Source organism: Hemitrygon akajei, chromosome 3 (assembly GCF_048418815.1).
Source record: "Hemitrygon akajei chromosome 3, sHemAka1.3, whole genome shotgun sequence".
Taxonomy (NCBI): Eukaryota; Metazoa; Chordata; class Chondrichthyes; order Myliobatiformes; family Dasyatidae; genus Hemitrygon; species Hemitrygon akajei.
The window spans coordinates 152,248,745-152,261,505 of NC_133126.1; the positions used below are offsets into that span (position 1 = coordinate 152,248,745).

At 37.1% G+C, this 12,761-nt stretch overlaps 1 protein-coding gene across 4 annotated transcripts in view; it reads left to right on the forward strand.

Annotated features, from left to right (window-relative positions):
* plch1 (phospholipase C, eta 1) overlaps window positions 1-12,761 on the forward strand; it is a 94,832-nt gene that overhangs the window by 16,524 nt on the left and 65,547 nt on the right. Inside the window, exons 3-5 of one of the 4 annotated variants that reach the window (XM_073041074.1) lie at window positions 6,161-6,307; window positions 7,232-7,474; window positions 7,892-8,022. In XM_073041074.1, the coding sequence (XP_072897175.1) occupies window positions 6,161-6,307; window positions 7,232-7,474; window positions 7,892-8,022 (521 nt within the window). Of the gene's footprint in view, window positions 1-6,160; window positions 6,308-7,231; window positions 7,475-7,561; window positions 7,577-7,596; window positions 8,023-12,761 lie in introns of those variants that run through there. The other 3 variants (XM_073041071.1, XM_073041073.1, XM_073041072.1) reach the window with 3 other exon arrangements.

Consider the following 12,761-nt stretch of genomic DNA (forward strand, 5'->3'; position numbering starts at 1 on the left):
GATTATGTTTTTGTGTGCATTTCCTTTGGAGATATCTTGCTGAGGTCATGTTTCTGAAGGAAAGGATCATCAAGTCATCTCAGATGTTGAATCCGACTGCTTAATTTTTATTGTCATTTTTTTTGCAACTTTAACAATTAATTACCTGCTTATATTTTAAGTCGCCTTTATATGCAGAACCATTTATGCGAAGTAAACTCTATACAAAGTATAATTCTGAAAGCTTTTTGTTCTTTCATTAAGTGAATGATTGTTTCCTAATTCGTTAACTTTTACTGCAGTATTGACTAAGTATTATCTAAATGGTTTGTCCTTATCTATAGATTTGAATGGATTTGTTTCTTATCTTTGGGTATTAAAGTAGCTGTTTTATGCTAGGTGCCGTCTTTGGTTTCTCTCTTCTTCAAGCAGCAGACCTATGACCCTATTTGTTTCAACTTCCCTTTGCTCTAACAACTCCTAATAAAACAGCCATGAAGCAACAAGTTTTATGCCTTGATCCTGACTTCTAAAACCTTGGATTTAAACAGCAGAATCCAACAATGAGAATAGTCAGCAGAACATTACCAAGTTTTGAATTTCTTACACTCAAAGAGAAAAAGAGGAGTTTTTAGTGTGCGCCAAAAGGGGTAAGAACTTCCTTTTAGGTTCCTCTATTGTCTGAGAGAAAAAATAAATCAGCAAAAATTAAATGCTTACTGGTAGGGCCACGTGCAGAGCGCTCATTAAATATGCAAGCCAATGGGGCAACAAAAATTAATTTGCATAAGCAGCAAAGCACAGATAAAAAAATTAAATACCTGCAAGCCAATGGATTGCATGAGAAAACTTCCGGTCAAGATGGTGCCTGCGTCAGTCGACACCTTCTGGATAGATCATGAAGCCATATATTTTACTTGTTTTTCATCTCAAATGTGATACTGGTACTTTTGGAGCCTGTGATTTGCAGGTTGGAGATTGTTTGGGTGTTTCAGCACTCTGCAGTCTCCGAGAGGATTCCGGCAGGCAGAGTGAACCTTGTGGCGAGAAGACTGCTGGACAGTTATGGGGTGGGATCCGATGTTTTGCCATCTTGCCAGTTAAAGCTTCCATTGTTCACCGATTAAAGCGACAAGGGAGATGGCAATATCAAGGCGAATGCAGAAGATGAGCATTGACTGCCTGCCTTTTGTTCGCTGGTATGATTGTTCTACTCAGAAACGGGAAATTGCCTTTTGATCGCTGTTGGAATCACTCTGCTACCGAGAGCAGAGACTGCCTGTTGATCACTAGTGAGACCTCTCTGCTATGGAGAGGGAAAGGCCTGATGCTGGACCTGGAGAATGTTACCCAGGTTTTCTGTGTATTCAATATGGACTTGGACTATAGACTTTTTTTCAGTCTCATTGTTTTTTATATTCTGTGTTTTTTGCCCAATCTTTCTCATTTTTTTTATGCAGGAAACGGGAATTTGGTGGTTGATGTGTCAGTTCCGTTTTTCTTTGTGCTGCCATTCTTTTCTTCCTGATTTCGTGACTATCTGGAGAAGAAGTTGTTTTGAGTTGTGTACTTTGATAATAAAATTAACCTTTGAAAACTTAAATATGTGCAAGCTAGCAGAGCATGATGGAGTAAGAAGAATTAAATTTAGGTTGCAGTGCAACCTGTTAAAATTTTGGCTGTAAACTATTAATATTTTGAGATTGTATTCAAAGTAGTTAAAAAGTACATATGAATTAAGAGTGAACCGAAACAATGGCCAAAGTCATAAGATGTACTAAGAACTCTTACCTAAATGAAACATTCAGGTTTTATAAAACTTTAGAAAAATTCTGGGTGAAATATGCCATCAGTGTTGAATCTAATGAATTGTAGCTTCTAAATGATGTTATGAAAGTATGGGATGAGACCCAGAAGATGGCTACTACTGATTTAGAGAAGACTGCTTTGTCAGTTTGATTGAATGTGTGAGTGATTGTATGAGTTAACGAGATTAGTAAAGTTTTTTTTAATAATTGAAAGAAACTGACGATAAACTCCACATCAGCCTGATAGAGACAGTAAAAAGTTTGAAGAGCAAATCTTTGCATTAACCGAATGAGCGAAAGAACAACATGGTAATTCAATCGATGTGTATTGTACAGCGTTTCAAGGCGACCTTAAATAAAATGGAAAAGCACAATTGTTTCTTCATGGGCAGTCTGCTAGTGATGATGCTGGTGACGTTAGTGCTGCTGAAGCCCCACCTAAAGAATTACAGCATCACTATCTGAACTCCAGTGAATTACAACCTGCATCGGACAGCCCTCCAAGGCAGCAACACATCTGAACTCCGTGGAGTTATGGGATGGACATGATATGGACTCTACAATGGCCCCTAGTGATTCAAGTGAGAATGGCAGTGATAAAATAATAAGATTAACAACTACGTCATAGCTTACTCCAATAAAGACCTAGGGAGTGAAGTCACACAAGACTGAAGGCGAAAACATTGTTAATCAATGTATTAACAAGCTAATGGCAGATCCATTAACTATTGCTCAACTACTCAACAATCTGCTGAAAGACAGTAACTGCTCAGATGACTCTGTGGCTCTTAATGAAGAACAACCAAAAACATTTCAAAATTTAAAGGTGATATTGTAAACTGCATCTATATTAAGAATCCCTGATACAGGTAGATCATTTGCTCTGTATATCCATGAAAAACACATACTAGCAGTTTTAACTCAGAACATGGAGACCAACCACGTTCTGTAGGTTATTACTCTGCCAAAGATCTGATTTTATATACTGATGGTTTCTCAACAATTGAGAGAGAAATTGTTGTTTCTGGAACTGAAGTGCTGACGACAGGAAGAATGGCTCCTGGTACCTCTACCCAACAGGCAGAATGAAAAGCTTAGATTGAAGCCTGTAAGTTGGCCGAAGGAAGATCAGCTAATATCTACATTGATTCTTGGTGTGACTTTGGAAACCTATGGAGACAAAGAGGATTTCTTATGACTACAGAAACTCCAATCAAGAATGGCCAACTGGTACAAGAACTTACGGATGTCGTACAAATGCTGTAAAAAGTTGCTGTATTAAAATGTAAAAGCCACTCCAAAATGACCACAATGGAACACTAGGGAAATGCATTCACAGAGGAAATTGCAAAAATGGCAACATGGGAAGGAGGAAAGGAAATCAAAGAAGTACCAAGAATGTATACAGTGAACCCAACAAATGGAATTATGGAAAGAAAGTTGAACTCTGTATCACAGACAAGCATACAAGATATTTGAGAGATGCAAGCTCAATGCTTTAATCAAGTAAAGTGATTCTGAATGGAGAATGTTAGGAAATTAAATAGTGATGGCATATAGAGATTTGGCACTAGTCATGGACTATCAGCCCCAACTACATTGCATCCTTCTCTGGGTCAGTAAATATACTCCAAAGGACACATTGGAGTGCAAAAATGGTCAACAGATTATCCCAATGGTGGTGGAATCCAAAGTTCAGGGCATAAACTCAACAAATGTTTGAAAGAAGCATGACATGCTAGAAAACAATTCCTGGAGCAGCAGAAAAGCTATCACAATTAAGTCCTCCTGCCCAACCTGGTCCATTTTTACATCTACAAGTGGACTATGTTTCTTTACCAAAGTGTCAAGAATACCCAGTTGTACTGATAATAGTGGAAAAATGTTCAAGATGGATGGAAGCGATTCCAGAAAGAAAGCCACTGCCACACACCCCGCAAAAACTCTGATCAAGAATTATCATCCTAGATCAAGATTGCCATGTCACATTGACTCTGACTAAAAGAAACACGTTTCACTTGGAGTGTTGGTCAACAATTGTGTCACCTGGTGAACACTAGTCTTTTCATTGTCCACATTACCCAGAGTCATCAGTACAAGTCAAACGAATGAATGGAACCATCAAATCATGAGGAAGGGGTACCATGGCCTACAGCTCTTCCTATGGTCTTGTATAGCATCAAAGCCACTCCAAACAAGAAAACTGAACTAAATCTGTTGAAGGTGGTAACAGGATGTCCTACATCACTGCCGGTAGCCCTCAGTCTCAGAGAGGCTGATATACACATTATGGTAGGCAGTTTAGTTAACTATCCTAGCAAATGAGATTGACATATTTAAGAAAAGCTAAAACTAACTATCAAAATATTTAAACCCAGAATTTAACTTTGTGATTATTAGCTAAAATTTGCCAGTAGTTGTTGTATGCTAATTTTCCTATAATTTTTGGAGCCAACTCTCTTACGTTTTCTTTTTCTTTATTTTTAATTCGAATGCTGAAACATTTCATATAGGGAGATAGAAATTAGCAGTTTCGGAGAAAAAGTACATGGTTTGCTGGGATGAATCCATTGGAGGAATCATCTGATGTGTTGTAATTACTAATTAATTTATCATTGCCATAGTGAAGATCTTTGTTTTGCATGCTGTCCAGCTAGGCCATTCCACCCAAAAGTACATCAAGATAGAATAAAGGAGAAAAACAAAAAAAGCAGTGCAGAATCTAGTTAGAATTACAGAGACAGTGCAGTGCAGTTGGACAAATAAGATTCAATAGGCATAGTGAAGTGGACTGAGAGATCAAAACTTGATCTTTACGGCACAGAAAGTTTGTTCAAGAGTTACATAGCTGCAGGATAGAAACTGTTCTTGAGCTGGGTGGTGCATGTTTTCAAATCAAAATTTTGTATCTTCTGTCTGATGGAAACAGGGAGAAACTACATCAGAGAGGCCTTTGATTAATTTAATTGATTTTCCTAGGCAGTGTAAAGTGCAGACAAATTCAATTGAGGAGAATCTTTTTTCCCTGATAGACTGGACTATGCTCACAACTCCCTACATTTTCTGATGGTTTTGGGCAGAGCAGTTAGCTATTAGGATGCTTTCTATGATGCATTTATAGAAACTGGTGAGGATCTTGGGTACACGCACAATTCCTTTGCCTTCTGAAGGAATACAGGCACTAGCTTGCTTACTTAGCCATAACGTCTGCATGGTTGGTCCTGACAAACTAGTGATGATATTTATACCTAGGATCTCAAAGCTTTTAACATCTCCACCATAGTACTCTGCTCCCTCCTTCCTGAAGTCAATGAGCAGCACTTCTGCTGACGTTCAGAGAGAGAGATTACTATCATAACACTGTGGCATTACGCTCTGTATCTTCTTTCTTTACTCTATCTTGTCATTGTGTGTGATCCAGCCCACTAATGGGATGTCGTCTGCAAACAGGTAGGTGAAGTGAAACCCTACAAGTTGTGATTATGAGTAAAGTAAGGGGTTAGGGGAAGCAGCCTTGAAAGGCACCAATGCTGAGGACAATCATGGTGGAGATGTTGTTGCCTCTTCTTACTGATTGTGGTGCGTTGGTCAGGAAGGCAAAAATCCAGCTGCAGAAGGAAATGCTGAATCCTAGTTGTTAGTGTTTGGAGATGAGATGTTAGGTGAACAACTAAGAGTATTCCAAAGGTTCGCTGAAAGGATGCAATGTTTCAGAGACTATCCTAAAGATTAAGATGGTAGAAAAGTAGAGAAGGGACAAGAGTTAATTTCAGTTTCAGAATGAAATGGCAGTTTAATGCAGCAGCTTGTTTGGAAGTCTGAAGTGCAGGTAGTTGGGAATGCTTGTTCAATAAAGCCTCCAGTTTTCAAATCCATTCTAACTGCTCAACGGACACAAAAATATCCTGTAAAACTATTAGGCTGTTAGTTCTTCTGACATGGTTGGCGTTTACTCCCTACCACAGATTAAGTATCTGTTCAGCACAATTTTTTTGGGCACAATATTCCACCTTAAAACAAGTTCTTAGGTTGTTAAAGTTTTCCATTTCACTGTGGAGCTGTTGTAAGTTTTTTTCATTTATATGCTACTTATTGCCAACTTAATTGACTTGACATGACTCACTAGAGCTTGATATTGTGAGATTGTTGTCATTTTCTTGTTGGGAAATAAAGTATTTCTGTACAAAGTTAGATGCATCAGCTATCTGTTTTCTGCAATGTAGGTTTACCTTTTATTGCTGAAGTATTTTTGTGCGATATTTTGTGCTGAAGGTCATTGTGTTTTTTGAGGTGCCTTGGTATTTAGTTTTCTTTTAAAAACCAAAGCCGGTTTATTCTCCTCCATGATTCATCATTGTTGACCTTCTTGACAGTGGAAAGATGCATGTGTGTAATGCAGTCAGGAACTCAAATGGTCAAACTGAAGAATGGAAGCAAAGGCTTGGTTCGTCTTTTCTACTTGGATGAAAACAGGACATGCATTCGATGGCGTCCATCGAGGAAAAATGAAAAGGCAAAAAGTATGTGTATTTAAATCTGCTCTCTAATTATTTTGTATTAAAACATAAATATGTTATCACTTTTACATTTGTGGAACATTACTGGAGCTGGATGGAACAGTGGTGCAGCAAGTAATGTTGCTGCTCATTCTACAGCGCAACTTCAATCCTAACTTCAGGTTCTGTCTGCGTGGAGTTTGCATGTTCTTTCTGTGACCCAATGGGTTTCCTCCAGGTCCTCCAGTTTTCTCCCACATCCCAAAGATGTGCTGGTAGGTTCTTCAGCTATTTTAGGTTGCCCTGGATAGAGACACAGTACATGGCAGAAGAATCAGGGCAGTTGATGGACATGTGACAGAAAACAGGCTCCGAGGAAATAAATGGAGGAGTGGCAATGACAGGAATACTCTGAGAGTTGGCATGGGCTTGATGGGCCTAAAGGCACCCTTTTATTGTAAGGGAATAAGATAAATCAATTTGTCTGATCTACAAATTAGTTGCAAACTGTAACAAAATTATGAAATATACAGATGAAGTGAAACTGCATGGTAAAATTTATATTATTCAGAATCTATTTTAATACTTAAAATGAGATTGTTTGTTGAATAATTTTGCCATTGCTGTGGAAGGAATACAAGAGCAAGGCAAATGCAATATTCCAGAAGACCATAAATCCTGGGATTGAAAAAATATAGTAAATAATCTTCCAAATTGACTTTCCACAGATTAAGTACTAATGCTTTCTTTTGTCTCATAATAACACACTAACATTTTGATGTTCAGCACAAGGACCTGAGCACCAAATCACGAGGTTTCATCTATATTTAAATGAAAAGGCCAAGTTAAACTAAGTAGATGAAACTTGTAACCTAAATGAGAAGATGATGTATGAAAATTAATGTATTAATTTGAAAATGACTTGCAACTTTCTTCTTCTCTCCCCAGTTACCATTGATTCCATTTGCAAAGTTTTAGAATGGAGCCAATCTACCAGCTTTCATCGACGTGCTGAAGGAAGCTTTGATCCAAGCTGCTGCTTCAGCATTTACCATGGAAGTCATATGGAGACACTGGACTTAGTAACCTCCAACTCTGAGGATGCACGCACTTGGATAACAGGGTTGAAATACTTAATGGCTGGAATCAAAGATGAGGATTTACTTGCAAAAAGATTGACGACTCATAATCAATATCCTTGTTTTTGTGACACATACCAGCAATCAATATTTGTCTTAATTCAGTAAAACCAAATCAAAATTAACTGGGTTTAAATTTATACTCTTCTACAAGGTACCAATTCACTTTCTTGATATTTTTCCATAGTAAATTTAAACAGTCAACTTCAATCCATTGCCATAAGCATTATGTTATTATGCACACATCATATTGGATTCTCTATTTATATGTATTTAAATATGAATCCAGTGAAGTTCACCACAATTTGTTTAGCAAGTATTCTGAAAATGTGTTTATTTTATCACAACAGCATCAGTATAAATATTCCCATCGATTTTTCTGCAGCTCTATGGTAAATAATACACATACAAATTAAGATGATCATAATGTACTGACTTCCACGGTAGTCTTTCTTTAATTTCATTTTCAAATGGATGAAGCAGATGTTTGAAGAAGCCGATATGAATGGGGATGGGTTGCTCCACATTGAAGAAATCTATCAACTGATGCATAAATTAAATGTGAATCTACCTCGCAGAAAAATCAGGCAGATATTTCAGGTTAGTTACTTCATCAAATTTGCCTTACGATGATCAATATGGTTTATTTTCTAAATCCTTAACTTCTCTTTAGAATTAAGTATTCACTTCTTTGAAGTGATTTGGGTGTTTTAATTAAAATTAATATAAAATTAGTAATTTCTCTAATTATTGATGGATGTTTTTTAGAAAATAACGTTTGAACAGAATCAAAACGGGTTTATGGAAGGCTATTTGCTTAGACTGATATATGGTAGTTCTTTGAAGATGAATCCAGTAGAGTGGATGAGGCACACCAGCTCACTGTAAAACTGATAATCTGGGTTACTCAGTCTAGGTGGTACCAGACTAGCAGATTTCCAGATTATTAGCTGTAATTTTATTAATACTCAAAAACCTTTCATTTCATTTCAAGATGTCCACAGTGTTATAATAAAGTCTACAGTAAACTGGTAAGTTTCGAGGAAGTGCTAGAACTTGAAACATTATTTCTTAAGAAGACCAAAATGCATAACAGATACCCTCCTTCCCCTACCCTTTTATTTCATGTTTTAACTTCTATCTTTGTGCTACTTAAGCAAGCTCATTTGTTTCAAATTTTCCATGGTGCTTTTCAGCACTGATGTAATTTCAAATGTTTTTGCACTTCAGTCATTTCAGACCCATTTCATCCTATATCTCATTTAGGCGTTGTTTCTGAGTATATGGTACAAGTCTGTTCATATTATGGTAAGTGGAAATAAATTCATCTGATGCATGAAGAAATTAATTAGACCATAAACTACCATCTCCACATTCCTGAGCTCAGTTTAGAAGAAATGTAGGATCTGATTTCAAGAATATGTGAATGGCACCTTATTGTCGAAGCTTTGTCAGGAGCATTAAGTAGATCTGCTGCATATTTCCATCAGACTTCTTGTACAGACGTTTCACTTTCCCAGTTACTTTGATGTACATTTGTTTTATTTCCTTTCTCTGTCTCTTTGGATGAACATTTGCATAATATTCTTATATTGTGCAGCTCAAAGTTCAATTTAAATTTATCGTCAGAGTACTTGTAAGTCAGCATATACAACCCTGAGATTCATTACTTGAGGGCATTCACAGTAAATACAGTCAACAAAAAACAAGCAAAATAGCAATAATAAATAAAAATTAATTATCAAGATCATGAGATGATGAGTCCTTGAAAGTGAGTCCGTAGGTTGTGGGAATAATTCAGTATTGGGGTGAGTGAAGTTATCACCTCTGATGGCTGAGAGATAATAACTGTTCCTGAGCCTGGTGGTGTGGATCCTGAGGCTCCTGTATCTCCTACCTGATGGCAGCAATGAGAGGGAGCATGGCCTGGATGGTGGGGGTCTTTGATGATGGATGCTGCTTTCCTGTGACAGTTGTGCTCAAAGGTCGGGAGGGCTTTACCCCTGATAGACTGGGCTTTCTCCACTACTGTTTTTTCATTCAAGGGCACTGGTGTTTCCGTACTTCTAAGAGAGTGGAGGCACTGCCGTGCTTTCTTCATAATGGCACTTGCGTGCTGGACCCAGGACAGATCCTCTGAAATGATAACACAGAGGAAATTAAAGTTGCTGACCCTCTCCACCTCTGATCACCTGATGAAGATGGGCTCAGTCAATAATCAGCTCTGTGGTCTTGCAGAGGCTGAGTAAAATGTTGTTGTTGTGGCACCACTCAACCAGATTTTCAATCTCCCTCCTATATGCTGATTCTTCGCCACCTTTGATTGCAGTGGTATTGTCAGCAAACTTGGAATTAGAACCATGCTTAGCCTCACAGAATTAAGAATAAAGTGAGTAGAGTGGGGGCTAAGCACACAGCCTCTTCGTGCACCCATACAGATGGTGATTGTGGAGGAGATGTTGCCAATCTGAACTGACTGGGGGCTGCAAGTGAGGAAGTCAAGGACCCAGTTGCACAAGGAGGTATTACAGCCTAGGTCTTGAAGCCTATTGATTAGTTTTGAGGGGATGTTAATATTGAATGCTGAGCTATAGTCAATAAAGAGCATCCTGATGTATGTATCTCCACTGTCCAGATATTACAGGGTTGATTGAAGAGCCAATGAAATTGTATCTGCTACTGACCTGTTGTGGCGGTAGGCAAATTGGAGTGGATTCAAATTGCTCCTTAAGCAGGAGTTGATATGTTTAATCACTAACCTCACAAAGCACATCAGTAGTATGGATACAAGTGCTACTGGACAATTGTCACTGAGGCATATTACCATGCTCTTCAGAGGCACTGATATAATTGAACTCTGCATGAAGCAGGTGGGTACCTCAGACTTCAGCCAGTTGATCAGCACGGCTTTCATTACTTGGCCAGGTACCTCATTAGGCCAGAAGATCCACGTGGGTTCATGCTCCTGAAGGATACTTTCACGTTGGCCTCGGAAACTGAAATCAGAGGATCATCAGGGTGTGTGGGAATTTGAGAAGATGCCTTCATGGTTTGCCAGACAAGGCAAGGATAAAAGGCATTGAGCTTATTTGAGAGCAAGACCTTGTTTTCACCGATTCCGTATGGTTTCAATTTGTAGGAGGTGATAGCATTCAAGCCCTGCCAGACCTGTCAAGCATCCTTTAGTTTGGTCCAGAATTGTCATCTTGCAAGTGAGATAGCTTTCCAGAAGTCATACCTGAACCTCTTGTATTTTATATGGTCACCAGACCAGAATGCCACTAATCTGGTGGATTGTGGATCTCATGATCCTCCAGGGCTTCTGATGAGGAAGATTCTGAATGATTTTGTGGGGATATATCTACGACTTTTATAAAGTCCTTTACAACTGTGATGTATTCATTAAGATCCTCTGATAAATTTTTGAATACTGCCCAGTCCACTGACTCAAAGCAATCCCATTTTCCTCCCGCGACCACCTCTTTGTTGACTTTATTTCTGGTTTTTAGGTCTCATCTTCATTTTATTTCCAGTAACGTTTTAGAACATCAGGACTTAACAGTGCTTAATCTGAACAGCATACAAATAACATATTTTAAAAATTATCAAATTATTTTTCACTTTGTCTTTTTAGTATTTCCAGAATAGAATATAGGGTAAAGGGATGACTTATTTGACTGTTGTTTTGCAGTTAAGTTCTGTATTAACTTGTACACAGGAACAAATTAAATATCTGCATTGAGGAGCAATTTGCATGACTGCAGTATAGGACACAGGTTATGGAAAACTTGATTTACTTGAAACCATTTGCCTTGGACTGAAGAAGAAACACTTATACAGTGTGTGTACATTTAAGAACTTTGAAGTTTATTTGGTCTAGAAAGTATAATAAAGATAATTCTGTAAACTATTTGAAAGCTAATGGAAGATAATACTCTATAAAATCTAATTTATCTTTTTTAAAGTGTAATGTTTTAAATAAATATCTTGGGCTTGAGACAGCTAATTAGGACTGCTCTGGCAATTACCCCCTTGCAGGTTAATGTTTCCATAGCTACACATTTTCTGAAGCCCTCTAGCCTACCTGTTCTAGCTGTACTTGAGCGTGGAGCAGTGCCCGAGTCTCTGTTGAGAAATTTTAGAACTTAAAATAGTTTTAAATAAGCCAGATTCCAAAATATTTTTGTTCATGATTGCATACAATTTTACTTCAATGTTTACAATACTTGTTGATTACTGCAAAGTGAATTTCATCAAAAATTCCCCTCTCTGATTTTTCTAATCATCCTGAGACTGAAGATTTTAAAAGTCTGCCATTCTTGAATGTTGAACAGTGCCTGAGCCTCTGTTATGAAATTTAAAAAGTTAAAAATAAATATAAATATTAAAATACATGCAAAATCTTTGTTTTACTTAAAATATATGATACAAATTAATTGAAATTTACAAAATGAAATCAAATAATTCAATGTTCACAATTGAAGTTCCTATCACTGAAGATCTGGAGTTTGACTTTTATCACTGGACGGATGAAATAGATAATATGATTACAGAAACTGAGTCTAAGCTTCATTATATTATAAAATTTAAAATCAATCTTAATGGGAGGATTATTATTGCTTGCATGTTTTGCTTTCTGTATTTATCTTCATTTCAAGTAAACCATTGAAGACTATTATGTATATTTTTCAATTTTTAAATGTTAGAACTGTTTTAAATATGCAATCTGGAAACATGGATGAAGATGAGCTTTTTATATGCATAGGTTTGTCTCTGCAAAATTATTTACAGTTGCATACACTTTACAATATGCACTTTATACACTTCAGTTTCAATTATTTCTTTCCTTAAAGATATCATTATTTAAATACATTATTGGAAGCTAGATATCATAGCTGTTACCTTATTGTTAAGTGCCTCTGTGAAGGGGAAAATACTGTCTTCTGGGACAGATTTAATGGTTTCATAGTCAACCATGATCTAAAGAAGTTCAAAAGTTCTGAATAGCTTGTTGTAAATATTCAAGAAAAATATGCAGAAAACAAAATAAATTGCAAAGTAAAATATTATATGCATTGAATTAAAATCTATGTCCAGTAGGACACATGTGATGGTTTAATGAAGTAGCTTTAGGAATTATTACAGAACACGTGCCTCCTTTTTGTACAACTTTTGATTCCTGCTATCCTTCAGGGTCCAGTGGTGCTAACCATTCTTAGAAACAATTTTGAGTGGAGGTTTGCACTCATGCCAATAATAGCTAACATCTAAATCTTAGGAGACTACAAATGAACATAAACAAGTTAAATGAAGAACCAAGATTGTACCAGATGGTCTAT